Below are 17324 nucleotides of genomic sequence, written 5' to 3'. Positions count from 1 at the left end.
CCTGACCCCCCTCCTTCCCCCACCCAGCATGTTGCAGTGATATGAATGTGTATAATGAGAAGAATGAATGAAAGCTACAGTGCTATTAAAATTGGAGGGACAGCTGTAATATGAGAACTGAATAACAGCACCCAACCACACTGCCCCCCCAAAGGCCCTCAATGTCTAAAATGCAAAAATAAAATTGAGGAGCAGGGAGCACCTGCCCCCCAAAACCCTATGTGTAATATGATGTGTGTAAGCTGTATGATGAGTTTGTATGTGTAATGCGATGTTAGACTGAGTAGGAGTCGGGGAAGGGCCAGGAAAGGACCGAGGGGCAGAGGACTACCCCCCGGAGGAAGAGAGCCAACTACTGCTGGCTCACTAGGCACCCAGTTCCATACACCCAACCGCAGTACAGGGAAGGCAAGTCCAGGGTGTAGAGCGGCTACGGCCCCAGGACACCGCCGCTCTGCAAGACAGCGCCCCCATCCCCACACTGCAATACAACATAAATACACACCCCACTCACATACAAAAGACAACAGATATTACACACACGCACACACACACGCACACACACGCACACACACACACACACAGACACATTTACACTCAACATCCCACTCTTTCTCATACACACACAGTGGTCCTGAGCCCAGGACCAACTGGTCTTAAGTGGGAGACTGCCGCTTCCCCACCTGAGCGCCCCTACCTCCCCACAGGGAGGGCACCCAGAATCCCGGAATGCCAACCAGACACCCCAACACGGACCAAACCACCACCCCCCACGACGGCGCGCCCAAGAGAGGCATAGACCCTCCCCAGCGCAGGGAGGGACCCAAACAGGCGACAGACGCCCACGGGCACCAGGGCCCCGGACTCCGCACCCCGACCGCCACAGGGGAACCCAGCCAACCGGACAGGGCCAGCACCCACCACCATGGGCCCCCCAGACCCACACCCCAAGACCACAAGAGCATACATCCAGCCCCCCCCCCACCAACAACCAGGGCCCGCACACAGAAATCACCAAGCGGCAGCCACCGTCCCCAGTCCAAGGGCGATCAGACACCCAAATCCCCCGATTCCCCCCCAGCCACCTGCCGGACGCACCAGGAGACACGACTACAGCCGCCCACCCCCATCATGTGATGGAGCTGATCAGTGGGAACCAGAGAGATTCAAATGTAGCCAATTGGTTTTTTGAGGTTGCAGACATTCTTTCCAGACTAATGTGGTCTAAAAGTACATTTCTATAGTGATTTATGCATAAATCATTTTTTTATTTCCACTTCATGAGGATAGTTTTCTTAGCGATGCATAAGACAGTGAGAACTATGTGCAATATATTTGTTTCCATGTTTAGTTCACTTACATCACCTAAAATGCATAGTTTGGGTGAAGCTGGGATATTGCAATTAAACCAGGTAGATAAGTCTTCACATATCATCTTCCAGAATCTCTGAACAGGCATGCAAAACCATATAGCATGTATATAATTCTCAATATGATTGCCCGAACAGTTAGTGCATATATTTGTTTCTCTAAGGCCCATTTGGAACATTCTATGCCCTGTATAATGTGTTCTATGGAGAATTTTGTATTGTATGAGTTGTAAATTTGGACTTTTCGTCATTTTGAAATTGTTTAAACATCTGTGTCCAAAAGTTCTTATCTGGGTTCATGGAGAGATCTCGATCCCATTTTGTAATTGGGAGGGATATTGAATCATTAATTTTGGATAATAACTTATATATTTTTGATAACAATTTAGGAGTATAGAGATTCATGAATTCTTTTATCAATACTGGGATTTCTAATGTTAGATTATTTAAATTAAATCTTGCTTGTATAATGGACTTTAATTGTAGATACTCCAGAAATTTGCTACTGCTAATTTCGTATTTTGAAATAAGATCTTCAAATGACATAAAGGTCCCCTCCTGTATAACATGTTCTAAATTCTTAATTCCTTTCTCTTGCCATTGCGAAAAATTAATAACTGTTTTTTTCTGACATATATCTGGGTTGTTCCAAATGGGTGTCCTTTTACATGGTATTAGTGAAGACTTAGCTATCTTTAAAAACTCCCACCAAGCTGTCAGAGTGGCGTTTATGTTTAGGCTTTTAAAGCAGCTATAGTGTTTAATACTGGAGCTAATGAAAGGTAAGTCAGAGATTTTCACTTTTCCACTGAGTGTTTGTTCTAGGTCCAGCCAAGGGCTGCCTAAAGGGTTTGTTTTAATCCAACTTGTAACATATTGCAATCTATTGGCTAAAAAATAGTGATAGAAGTTTGGTAGTTCTAGACCACCATGGCATTTTAGCTTCTGTAAAGTCTTCAGACTTATTCTCGATGTTTTATTTTTCCATAAAAATTTTGAAATGTTTGAGTCTAATGACTTAAACCAAGCAGCAGGAGGTTTATTAGGGATTAATGAAAACAAATAATTGATTTTAGGTAGAATCAGCATTTTTACAGTAGCAACTCTCCCAATAAGAGATATAGGTAGAGAATTCCATCGTGTGAGATCGTCCTCTATTGTTTTTAGTAGAGGAGTATGATTCAATCGTATCAGGTCTGATAGCTTGGGGGAAAAATGTATACCTAAATATTTAATGTTGCCCGACTGTAGTGAAGTAGTGCTCTGAAATGTACAATTCAGAGGTAGAACTGTTGATTTACTCCAGTTAATGGAATAATCTGATACAGATGAGAACTTATCTATGAGTGTGATTGTCTTTAGCAGAGAAGTTTGTGAGTCCCTAAGGAAAAGTAATACATCATCAGCATAAAGGCTTATCTTATGGTCTGTATTTTCTGTTTGAATTCCTTTAATATCTACACTTTGTCGTATTTTTGCTGCTAGTGGTTCAATAAAAAATACAAAAAGTGAGGGAGAGAGCGGGCAGCCCTGTCTGGTGCCTCTCTGCAGACTAAAGCTTTGTGAAATAAGATCATTTGTCCTAAACCGTGCATTGGGAGAGCTATATAATGTTTCAATCCAGTTTATGAAGGATGGACCAAATCCAAATTTATTTAGAACTGCTAACAGAAATTTCCAATTTACCCGGTCGAATGCTTTCTCTGCATCTAAAGAGACAACTATGGTTTCTAATTTGTTAATGGAAGAGTAATCTATTACATTTATTAGTCGACGTGTGTTATCGGCTGAGTGCCGGCCTTTGATAAAACCTGTTTGGACCGAATGTATAATGGATGGAGTGATTTTTTCTAACCTCCTTGCAAGAACTTTGCAAATTATTTTAAGGTCTACATTTATAAGCGAAATTGGGCGATAGCTGGATGGGAGTGTTGGATCTTTGCCTGGTTTAAGAAGCAAGGTAATGTTGGCAGAGTTCATGTTTGGAGATATTATGCGGTCCTTCTTGATTTGAGTGACCATTCTAAAAAAAATGGGTTCTAACACAGACCAGAATTCTTTATATAACTCTGCAGGAAAGCCATCTGGACCTGGAGCTTTATTATTTGGGAGATCCTGTATTGCTTTAAAGAATTCGGAAGATGAAAAAGGTGAATCAAGAGTCATAACCTGTTCCTCATCTAGTTTAGGTAGATTTATATTTTTCAAAAATTCTTCAATGTCAGCATCAGATGGATTCATCTGTGATGAGTATAATGCCTCATAAAAGTCTTTAAAATTGTTATTAATTTCCTGTGGGTCATGAGTAATGTTACCAACAGAGTCTTTAATTGAAGAAATAGCTGTTTTTTCTTTATTTAGTTTTAATTGGTTTGCCAGGAATTTTCCAGATTTATTTCCATGCTCGAAGTTTTCCAAACGCAGCCTCTGCAACATAAATTGTGTCTTTTTATCAATGATTTCATTTAGTTCCAATCTTAATTTCCGCAGGGTGTTAATTATATGTTCTTGTGGTGAAGCAGCATAGGCTGTTTCTAATGATTTTATTTTCTGTTCCAATTCTGACACACGAGTTTTTTCTTTAATTTTCTTATGTGCGCAGTAAGATATTATTTTACCCCGCATTACTGCCTTCCCTGCTTCCCAAAGAACACATGGCGATATTCCAGGCAGGTCATTATGTTCTAAATATATAGCCCACTCTTTTTTGAAGTAATTAATGAAATCTTGTTCATTAAGTAATGATGTATTAAATCTCCAGTTCCTAGCTGGTGGTATAACTCTTTTCCGTGTCAAAGACATAGACACCGGTGCGTGATCGCTAATAATGATAGGGTGAATTTGAGTGTCTGTGATTTCCCTCAACATAGAGCGGCTAACTAAAAAGTAATCTAAGCGAGAGTGAGATTTATGTACGTGTGAGAAAAAACTATACTCTCTCAGAGTGGGGTGATGTGAACGCCAAGCATCGCATAGACCAAAATCCTTCATGTACTGTTTAAGAATGTCTGCAGACTGCCAGTTCCTTTGACTCACTGCTGTACTGAGCCTGTCAATCTCTTCATTAAGTACCAAGTTGAAGTCTCCTCCTATCACCAGTGTGGTGTCAGAGTGATCAGAAAGTAAAGTGAAAAAGGTATGAAAGAAGGAGGGGTCATCAACATTTGGCACATATATACTAGCAATGCAAAAATTAATATTTTGAATAGATAAATTAAGTATTATAAATCTGCCTTCTGGGTCTGATATAGTGTTTCTGATGGTGAAGTTTAACTTTTTGTTAATCAATATAGCTACACCTCTTTGTTTGGAGTTATAACAGGCTGAGTATGTGTGAGGAAACTGTGGAAAAGAGAATGTTTGCGCAGATGTTTTAGATACATGTGTCTCCTGTAGAAACACAATGTCAGCCTTTAAATCATTTAACCGATGGGCAATTTTTACCCTCTTTTCCCCCGAACCAGCTCCACGTACATTCCATGAGACAAACCTCAGCATGCTCATATTTGAGTTACCTGGGAAAGTCACGTGTGCTCACTAACGGTGTGTGTGTGTGTGTGTGTGTGTGTGTGTGCTCTCGCATGTAACCTGTATGACTGTGTGCTCGTGTGGTAAACATGTTGGGTGCAAAAAAAAAAAAAAACAAACAAACAAAAAACAATAACAAAAAACAATAACAAAAAAAAAAAACAATGAGTGCTTAACATGGTAACAGTCTGCTATACTGATTGACCCGGCATTAATAGTTATAAACAGACATGTCTAATGAGCTTTTAGCGGAGAAGGAGTGAAAGAGTCAGAACAGACGTGTTTGTATACAGATCACCTGGTCAGTACAGCCATGGCGTGGTTTTCTGGTCGCGGTGAAGCTGTCCGTTCACGTAGAGTTTATCCACCGCGATGACAGCCCGAGAACCTTCCTGGATGTATTTTTTTCGGATAGGGAACAGAACTTTGCGTCGCTCCAGGATTTCTTTGGGAAACTGGACGTTAACGCTGAAGTCCGTTCCCCTCAGCTCTCGTCCGCGGCTCTTCACCAGTTCCTTCTGTTTGAAGTGTTCAAACTTAGCCACGATGGGTCTGGATCGGTGTCCTCCGGGTCGTTTAGCTCCTATGCGGTGAACGCGAGCGAAGGTGATGGTCTTCACGGTGTCCTCCGGAAGCTTCAGGTAAGTCTGTATGAACTCCTTCACTGTTGTCTCCGGGTTTTCCTCTTGCTTCTCTGGTAATCCAGAAAACACGAGGTTGTCTCTCATGCCGCGGGCCTGGAGCTCGAGGACGGTCTCTTTTATTTTTTTATTTTCCTCTGAGAGCTGGGTCATTCCCTTAGTGAGGGAGTTCACCGACTCTCTGAGGGCAGTGTTTTCCGCAGCGAGTGTTTCCACCTGCTGCTGGCTGAACTCCACAGACTCCCGCAATGCCTGAAACTCCTTATGGAGAATTTCCAGAATGGAAAGGCGAGCGTCGAAACTGGACAGCTTCTTATCTATGGACTCCAGAATATCCACCATATCGCTGGAATGTGAAGTAGCCCCAGGAGAATCTTCAGGGCGACTCCTCTTGGCGGACGGAGCTCCTTTTTTACCTGAGGGAGTCGGCGTTTTGTCTGGTTTCCCCATGACAACTCGCTCGAAACACTCGTCAATAAAAGTTTGCAGACTGTCCAGGTCCTCTTCGCCGTCCTCCAGTGCGCTTCAGGTAGTTATTATCTAACTAATATAAACTTTATAGCCTTTAAAGCTGTCTAAATCTAAGCTGGCTAATTAATCTATACAGCTAGTGTTTAGCAATCACTGCCTCGCTGCCTTGCTCAATACTGCCGAGATTCGCGTTAAGGTCTCGCGTTACCTCAGCATCTCCCCTATTTAGACTTTTTAAAAGAAATTTTGTCGCAGATTTAGAAGTATGTAGTGTTAAAGTGTTTATAGTAGGAGACTTCAACATTTATTTTGAAAAATTGGATGATCCATTACCTCAATTTTAGACTTTCAAGAAATAACATGACCTACTCATTTCTGTAATCATTCTCTGGATTGATAGATAACCTAAATATTTATCTCAAACCTCAATTTCAGATCATTACCTTATTTCATTTAAGCTACTTCTTAGTCATAATGCGAAATTTAGAGTGTAAATATCTGTTACGGTTGGGGTAGGTGTGGGATCCAAGTGCAGAGCAGATATGAATATATAATGGATATATATATATTTATATATATTTATATACTTATAAAGATATAGTTCTATTTTGTATTATTTAGTTCTAGTTATGGATTGGGATAATAATTTTAAAAGTGTTGTGCTTAAGTAAATGTTTCTCCAAGGAGACTGGAGAATGGGTGGGAAAAAAATCCACCACAACAGAAACAAAGGAAATGCCACAAAATGGCTTGTACCAACAAAAGACAGCTTTAAACTTCGAATAAACCAAACTAAAACACATCCAAACTCAAAACTGTCTGAGCACCGCTCAGTCCGCTCTTTATGCTCTCTTTCAAGATATTTTCTTTTCTTTTCTTTCTGTGTGGCTTTCTTTTCAGATCTCTTTCCTTCTTTTGAGACCACCTTTTTCTTTTCTTTTCTTTTTTGTGTGGCTTTCTTTTGAGATCACCTTTTCTTTTCTTTTCTTTTATTTTCTTTTTGTGATGCTTGCTTTTCAGATCACTTTCCTTTTTTGAGATCACCTTGTCTTGTCTTGTCTTGTCTTGACTTGTCTTTCACCCTCTAGTACCGGTCACCCCTCAGTGAAGGTGCAACAGAGGTCTGGTTTGACTGAGGTTTAAATAGGGTAGTGCACATGTGCAGCTGGTTCACACTAATCACCGCCAGGGATTCTGGGAGTTGGAGATTTGGGATCCCACTCTACCATTTCTACCAGTCCCCCTGCTGGCAGCACGCGGTACAGCACTGCCCATCACAATATCGATCAACTAAACTGGAAGTGTTATACTCAGCTTGGAAAGACAGTCTTTTCAATATTGAAAAGAACTTATAAAGCCTGTTCAGCGTATCTGTCCTCACAGATCGAGATGAATAAAAATAATCCTGGACCTTTCTTTAATATTATTTTCAAATTAACTAAAAACCAGGCAGAAAAAATAGTACATGCCTTCATTACCTCAAGGCTAGATTATTGTAATGCGCTACTGTCTGGATGGTCCTGCAGTAACTTAAATAATCTTCAGCTAGTTCAATATGCTGCAGCTAGGGTCCTTACTAAAACCAGAAAATTTGACCATATTAGTCCAGTCCTATCAGCACTGCATTGGCTTCCAGTCAAATTCCACATAGACTATAAAATTCTCCTGTTGTCGTACAAAGCCCTACACGGACTCGCTTCATAAATTCAGAGCTTTATCACCAACCTCACCCACACATACCCCTTCTCCATCACCAACCCCACCCACACATACCCCTTCTCCATCACCAACCCCACCCACACATAGCCCCTCTCTATCACCAACCTCACCCACAAATAACCCTTCTCCATCACCAACCCCACCCACACAAACCCCTTCTCCATCACCATCCTCACCCACACATAGCCCCTCTCTATCACCAACCTCACCCACACATAGCCCCTCTCTATCACAACCTCACCCACACATAACACTTCTTCATCCAAAACACCACCCACAAATACCCCTTCTCCATCACCAACCCCACCCACACATAGCCCCTCTCTATCACCAACCTCACCCACACATAGCCCCTCTCTATCACCAACCTCACCCACACATAGCCCCTCTCTATCACCAACACCACCCACACATAACCCTTCTCCATCGCCAACCCCACCCACACATAGCCCCTCTCTATCACCACCCCCACCCACACATAACACTTCTTCATCCAAAACACCACCCACAAATACCCCTTCTCCATCACCAACCCCACCCACACATACCCCTTCTCCATCACCAACCCCACCCACACATACCCCTTCTCCATCACCAACCCCACCCACACATAGCCCCTCTCTATCACCAACCCCACCCACACATACCCCTTCTCCATCACCAACCCCACCCACACATAACCCTTCTCCATCACCAACCTCACCCACACATAGCCCCTCTCTATCACCAACCCCACCCACACATAACCCTTCTCCATCACCAACCACACCCACACATAGCCCCTCTCTATCACCAACCCCACCCACACATAGCCCCTCTCTATCACCAACCCCACCCACACATAACACTTCTTTATCCAAAACACCACCCACAAATACCGCTTCTCCATCACCAACCCCACCCACGCATAACCCATCTCCATACAAAACCCCACCCACACATACCCATTCTCCATACAAAACCCCACCCACACATAACCCCTCTCTGTCACCAACCCCACCCACACATAACCCTTCTCCATCACCACCCCCACCCACACATAACACTTCTTCATCCAAAACACCACCCACAAATACCCCTTCTCCATCACCAACCCCACCCACACATAGCCCCTCTCTATCACCACCCTCCCACACATAACCCCTCTCTATCACCAACCCCACCCACACATAGCCCCTCTCTATCACCAACCCCACCCACAAATAACACTTCTCCATCACCAACCCCACCCACACATACCCCTTCTCCATCACCAACCTCACCCACACATAGCCCCTCTCTATCACCAACCCCACACATAGCCCCTCTCTATCACCAACCCCACCCACACATACCCCTTCTCCATCACCAACCTCACCCACACATAACCCTTCTCCATCACCAACCCCACCCACACATACCCCTTCTCCATCACCAACCTCACCCACACATAGCCCCTCTCTATCACCAACCCCACACATAGCCCCTCTCTATCACCAACCCCACCCACACATAGCCCCTCTCTATCACCAACCCCACCCACACATAACCCTTCTCCATTACCAACCCCACCCACACATAGCCCCTCTCTATCACCACCCACACATAACACTTCTTCATCCAAAACACCACCCACAAATACCCCTTCTCTCTCTATCACCAACCCCACCCACAAATAACCCTTCTCCATCACCAACCCCACCCACACGTACCCCTTCTCCATCACCAACCTCACCCACACATAGCCCCTCTCTATCACCAACCCCACCCACACATAGCCCCTCTCTATCACCAACCCCACCCACACATAGCCCCTCTCTATCACCAACCCCACCCACACATAATCCTTCTCCATCACCAACCCCACCCACACATAGCCCCTCTCTATCACCAACCCCACCCACACATAACCCTTCTCCATCACCAACCCCACCCACACCTATCCCCTCTCTATCACCAACCCCACCCACACATAGCCCCTCTCTATCACCAACCCCACCCACACATAACCCTTCTCCATTACCAACCCCACCCACACATAGCCCCTCTCTATCACCACCCACACATAACCCTTCTTCATCCAAAACACCACCCACAAATACCCCTTCTCTATCACCAACCCCACCCACACATAGCCCCTCTCTATCACCAACCCCACCCACACATAACACTTCTTTATCCAAAACACCACCCACAAATACCGCTTCTCCATCACCAACCCCACCCACGCATAACCCATCTCCATACAAAACCCCACCCACACATACCCATTCTCCATACAAAACCCCACCCACCCATAACCCCTCTCTGTCACCAACCCCACCCACACATAACCCTTCTCCATCACCACCCCCACCCACACATAACACTTCTTCATCCAAAACACCACCCACAAATACCCTTTCTCCATCACCAACCTCCCACACATAACCCCTCTCTATCACCAACTCTACCCACACATAACCCTTCTCCATCACCAACCCCACCCACACATAGCCCCTCTCTATCACCAACCCCACCCACAAATAACCCTTCTCCATCACCAACCCCACCCACACATACCCCTTCTCCATCACCAACCTCACCCACACATAGCCCCTCTCTATCACCAACCCCACCCACACATAGCCCCTCTCTATCACCAACCCCACCCACACATACCCCTTCTCCATCACCAACCTCACCCACACATAGCCCCTCTCTATCACCAACCCCACCCACACATAGCCCCTCTCTATCACCAACCCCACCCACACATAGCCCCTCTCTATCACCAACCTCACCCACACATAACCCTTCTCCATTACCAACCCCACCCACACATAGCCTCTCTCTATCACCACCCCACCCACACATAACACTTCTTCATCCAAAACACCACCCACAAATACCCCTTCTCCATCACCAACCCCACCCACACATAGCCCCTCTCTATCACCAACCCCACCCACACATAGCCCCTCTCTATCACCAACCCCACTCACACATAACCCTTCTCCATCACCAACCCCACCCACACATAGCCCCTCTCTATCACCAACCCCACCCACACATAGCCCCTCTCTATCACCAACCCCACCCACACATAGCCCCTCTCTATCACCAACCCCACCCATACATAACACTTCTTTATCCAAAACACCAGCCACAAATACCCCTTCTCCATCACCAACCCCACCCACACATAGCCCCTTTCTATCACCAACCCCACCCACACATAGCCCCTTTCTATCACCAACCCCACCCACACATAACCCTTCTTCATCCAAAACACCACCCACAAATACCCCTTCTCTATCACCAACCCCACCCACACATAGCCCCTCTCTATCACCAACCCCACCCACACATAACACTTCTTTACCCAAAACACCACCCACAAATACCGCTTCTCCATCACCAACCCCACCCACGCATAACCCTTCTCCATACAAAACCCCACCCACACATACCCATTCTCCATACAAAACCCCACCCACCCATAACCCCTCTCTGTCACCAACCCCACCCACACATAACCCTTCTCCATCACCACCCCCACCCACACATAACACTTCTTCATCCAAAACACCACCCACAAATACCCCTTCTCCATCACCAACCCCACCCACACATAGCCCCTCTCTATCACCACCCTCCCACACATAACCCCTCTCTATCACCAACTCTACCCACACATAACCCTTCTCCATCACCAACCCCACCCACACATAGCCCCTCTCTATCACCAACCCCACCCACAAATAACCCTTTTCCATCACCAACCCCACCCACACATACCCCTTCTCCATCACCAACCTCACCCACACATAGCCCCTCTCTATCACCAACCCCACCCACACATAGCCCCTCTCTATCACCAACCCCACCCACACATACCCCTTCTCCATCACCAACCTCACCCACACATAGCCCCTCTCTATCACCAACCCCACCCACACATAGCCCCTCTCTATCACCAACCCCACCCACACATAGCCCTTCTCTATCACCAACCTCACCCACACATAACCCTTCTCCATTACCAACCCCACCCACACATAGCCCCTCTCTATCACCAACCCCACCCACACATAGCCCCTCTCTATCACCAACCCCACTCACACATAACCCTTCTCCATCACCAACCCCACCCACACATAGCCCCTCTCTATCACCAACCCCAACCACACATAACCCTTCTCCATCACCAACCCCACCCACACATAGCCCCTCTCTATCACCAACCCCACCCACACATAGCCCCTCTCTATCACCAACCCCACCCACACATAACACTTCTTTATCCAAAACACTAGGGCTGGCCCGAATAGCGTTTTTTGAGCTCCGGATATTCGGCACTGATTCGAAGCGAATATTCGAATATTCGTTTTTTAAAAAAGAGGTAAAAAAAAAAAAAAAAAAAGCAAATCACGGCCCCTTTAATCCACTGAAAAATGTTCAATTTGCTCTGACCGACGAGACATATTCACCCCGGATTTTTGGTGTTTTTATCCCGGATTTTTGTGTTTTCACCCCATATTTTTTCTGTGTTTTTAGCCCAGATTTCTTTGTGTTTTCATCCCGGAATTTCTGCTGCCCTACACCGCGGCTTATCCGCTGCGTAAGCAGGCTAGGAGGCTGCTGCTGCACGGTTTCTCCGCTGCGCAAGCCAGCCCAGTAAATTGCTGTTTGTGTTTTCACACTTAGGTTATTTGCTTAAAAAAACAAACAAAAAAAACGTTTGTTCAGGAAGTATTTTATATTCTTAAACATTGTTAATTATATTAGAGGACAGTCATTGTAAACTGTACTTGGTCTATTTCGGTTAAAGGATCGTGCAGGGCATATTACTGATTTTGTATTTTTGCACTTGGGCTATAAGCTCAATATTAAATATTTCGTTTGTTTAGAAATTATTTTATATTTTTAAACCATGTTAAATTATATTAGAGTAGAGGAAAGTCATTGTTAATGACGTTATTGTACTTGGTCTATTTCGGTTTAAGCATTGTGCAGAGCATAGCCGTATTACTGATTTTGTATTTTTGCACTTGGGCTATAAGCTCAATATTAAATATTTCGTTTGCTTAGAAATTATTTTGTATTTTTAAACCATTTTAAATTATATTAGATAAGAGGAAATTCGTTCAGACATCATTTTTGTAGGCCAGGCTTTTGTAACCGATTTAGCCCCTACTGTTGCCACATTACCCCTTACGTTTTATTATATAAATCAGTTTCGAAGAGCCTGCATTTTTTTTATCATGTCTGCGCGAGACTGATTTTTAAACCCACTCTTCCACGCTCCCGCGTTTCTGTCTCGTTACCGCGCCGCAAAAAAATTGCTTCTTTTAATCCCGCGCCCGCCCGCCACATACACATTTCTGCCGCTCCCGCCCCACGTTCCTAATATAAATTAAATAAACTACATTTAATGCTTCAAATTTACTTATATATTTATTAAAACAGCAGCGCTGAATAGTGTGGTCCCGTTCCTTACCCCAGTCCAAACACCATCGGTGTGTGCGTGTGTGTGTCGGTCCATCCTGCGCGTTGAGAGTTTTCTTTAGGTTTTTTTTTTTTTTACAATTATTACAGTTTTCTTAACTATTTATTAATTTGCTCCCGCATCGTCTGGATTAAACTCCCGCTCCAGCCAATAACAGTTCAGTTCTGTCCCGCGCGCAAGATATTCTGACGGGACCCGAGAGAACAGAAGTGGTTAGAGTGAGGTGGAACTCTGGAAAGGAGAAAAAAAACGAATATCCGAATACCAAAATTAAAAACCGAATACCTACTCAACGAACGAATATCCGAATACCCGAATATTCGGGTCCAGCCCTACAAAACACCAGCCACAAATACCCCTTCTCCATCACCAACCCCACCCACACATAGCCCCTTTCTATCACCAACCCCACCCACACATAGCCCCTCTCTATCACCAACCCCACCCACACATAGCCCCTCTCTATCACCAACCCCACCCACACATAACACTTCTTTATCCAAAACACCACCCACAAATACCCCTTCTCCATCACCATCCCCACCCACACATACCCCTTCTCCATCACCAACCCCACCCACGCATAACCCATCTCCATAAAAAACCCCACCCACACATACCCATTCTCCATACAAAACCCCACCCACACATACCCCTTCTCCATCACCATCCCCACCCACACATACCTCTTCTTCATCCAAAACACCAGCCACATATACCCCTTTTCCATCATCATTCCCACTCACACGTACCCCTTCTCCATCACCAACCCCACCCACACATACTCTTTCTCCATCACCATCCCCACCCACACATACTCCTTTTCCATCCAAATCCCCATCCACTCATAACACTTCTTCAACCAAAACCCCACCCACAAATACCCCTTCTTCATCACCAACCCCACCCACACATAGCCCCTCTCTATCACCAACCCCACCCACACATAACCCTTCACCATCACCAACCCCACCCACACATAGCCCCTCTCTATCACCACCCCCACCCACACATACCCCTTCTCCATCACCAACCCCACCCACACATACCCTTTCTCCATCACCAACCTCACCCACACATAGCCCCTCTCTATCACCAACCCCACCCACACATAGCCCCTCTCTATCGCCACCCCCACCCACACATAACCCCTCTCTATCGCCAACCCCACCCACACATAACCCTTCTCCATCACCGACCCCACCCACACATAACTCTTCTCCATCACCAACCCCACCCACACATAGCCCCTCTCTATCACCAACCCCACCCACACATACCCCTTCTCCATCGCCAACCCCACCCACACATATCCCTTCTCCATTACCAACCCCACCCACACATAGCCCCTCTCTATCACCACCCCACCCACACATAACACTTCTTCATCCAAAACACCACCCACAAATACCCCTTTTCCATCACCAACCCCACCCACACATAGCCCCTCTCTATCACCAACCCCACCCACACATAGCCCCTCTCTATCACCAACCCCACTCACACATAACCCTTCTCCATCACCAACCCCACCCACACATAGCCCCTCTCTATCACCAATCCCAACCACACATAACCCTTCTCCATCACCAACCCCACCCACACATAGCCCCTCTCTATCACCAACCCCACCCACACATAGCCCCTCTCTATCACCAACCCCACCCACACATAACACTTCTTTATCCAAAACACCAGCCACAAATACCCTTTCTCCATCACCAACCCCACCCACACATAGCCCCTTTCTATCACCAACCCCACCCACACATAGCCCCTCTCTATCTCCAACCCCACCCACACATAACACTTCTTTATCCAAAACACCACCCACAAATACCCCTTCTCCATACAAAACCCAACCCACACATACCCCTTCTCCATACAAAACCCCACCCACACATACCCCTTCTCCATCACCATCCCCACCCACACATACCTCTTCTTCATCCAAAACACCACCCACATATACCCCTTTTCCATCATCATTCCCACTCACACGTACCCCTTCTCCATCACCAACCCCACCCACACATACTCTTTCTCCATCACCATCCCTACCCACACATACTCCTTTTCCATCCAAATCCCCATCCACACATAACACTTCTTCATCCAAAACACCACCCACAAATACCCCTTCTTCATCACCAACCCCACCCACACATAGCCCCTCTCTATCACCAACCCCACCCACACATAACCCTTCTCCATCACCAACCCCATCCACACATAACACTTCTTCATGCAAAACACCACCCACACATACCCCTACTCCATCACCATCCGCACCCACACATACCCCTTCTCCATCAACATTCCCACCCACACATATCCCTTCTCCATCACCAACCCCACCCACACATATCTCTTCTTTATCCAAAACACCACCCACATATACACCTTTTCCATCATCATTCCCACTCACACATACCCCTTCTCCATCACCAACCCCACCCACACATAACCCATCTCCATCCAAAACCCCACCCACACATACCCTTTCTCCATCAATATCCCCACCCACACATACCCCTTCTCCATCACCATCCCCACCCACACATTCCCCTTCTCCATCATCCCCACCCACACATACCCCTTTTCCATCATCATTCCCACTCACACATATCCCTTCTCCATCACCATCCCCAGCCACACATACTCCTTCTCCATCACCAACCCCACCCACACATAACCCATCTCCATGCAAAACCCCACCCACACATACCCCTTTTCCATCACCATCCCCACCCACACATACTCCATCTCCATCAACAACCACAGCCACACATACCCCTTCTCCATTCAAAACCCCACCCACACATATCCCTTCCCCATCACCTTCCCCACCCACACATACTCCTTCTCCATCACCATCACCACCCACACATACCTCTTCTTCATCCAAAACACCACCCACATATATCCCTTTTCCATCATCATTCCCACCCACACTTACCCCTTCTCCATCAAAAACCCCACCCACACATAACCCATCTCCATCCAAAACCCCACCCACACATTCCCCTTCTCCATCCAAAACCCCACCCACACATACCCCTTCTCCATCAGCATCCCCACCCACACATACCCCTTCTTCATCCAAAACACCACCCACATATTTCCCTTCTCCATCGTCATTCCCACCCACACATACTCCTTCTCCATCACCATCCCCACCCACACATACTCTTTTTCCATCCAAATCCCCACCCACACATACTCCTTCTCCATCCAAATCTCCACCCACTCATACCCCTTCTCCATCACCATCTCCACCCACACATACTCCTTTTCCATCCAAAATCCCACCCACACATAACCCTTCTCCATTACCATCCCCACCCACACATACCCCTTCTTCATCCAAAACACCACCTACATATACCCCTTTTTCATCATCATTCCCACCCACACATACCCCATCTCCACACAAAACCCCACCCACACATACCCCTTCTCCATCACCATTGCCACCCCTACTGTTATAGGCCAACTAAACCTTATATCGTCAGTATTTCCTGATTTTTACCTCTTATTTCATTAGGATGACTCTGGATGGATCCTAAAATGGAGCACCACCATTCACTGCAGCTTGAGCCTCCTTCTCTACCATGCTCTTAGCTCCTCCCTTTCCTCTCTCAGGGTGACAACACTTCTGATTGTGTTTCTTAAAGTTACAGACACACATTTTAAAGGTGTATTCTCAATTCACCACCTGGCTACATTCTCCCCTGCTCAGGAGTCAACGTCCTCTGTGACCTCATAAGATTTCTTTACCTCTTTCACAGCCTCTCTGAAAAATGCTGTACCCAAGCTGGATAAAATTTGTGAAACTGTCACTGAGTCAAGTGGGACGGACTCTAATATGGATCTGGGTTCATGATGCAGATTAGAATGATGTCCTGCATTAGTTCTTTTGCTCCTACGAGGAGTAGGCACAGGTAATGAGTGAACCTCAAGATTGGACCCAGTATCTGATTCCACTGTCTCTGCTTCAGGACCAACCTCAACACTGGTCGGATTTGACTCTGTCCTGTCATAAGAGGGAACAGCATGACGGTCCATTTCTATCTGCAACCTTGGAACACACATCTCTTCCAAAACCACACCCTCCTCAATACA

The 17324-nt window shown here is 46.0% G+C and overlaps 1 protein-coding gene across 1 annotated transcript; it reads left to right on the top strand.

The window, feature by feature from the left end:
• Window positions 1-10211: 10211 nt before the first annotated feature.
• Window positions 10212-17228, top strand: LOC125784908 (uncharacterized; the record flags this gene model as incomplete). The annotated part of the gene is made up of 3 exons (XM_049469077.1): window positions 10212-10530; window positions 10587-11202; window positions 17201-17228. Coding segments are annotated over 3 exons (963 nt in total), but the record flags the coding sequence as incomplete, so codon positions are not given.
• Window positions 17229-17324: the final 96 nt, after the last annotated feature.

Source organism: Astyanax mexicanus, chromosome 20 (assembly GCF_023375975.1).
Source record: "Astyanax mexicanus isolate ESR-SI-001 chromosome 20, AstMex3_surface, whole genome shotgun sequence".
Classification (NCBI taxonomy): domain Eukaryota; kingdom Metazoa; phylum Chordata; class Actinopteri; order Characiformes; family Acestrorhamphidae; genus Astyanax; species Astyanax mexicanus.
The sequence above is the reverse complement of the archived record's forward strand: the minus strand, read 5'-3'. Positions and strand labels throughout refer to the sequence as shown.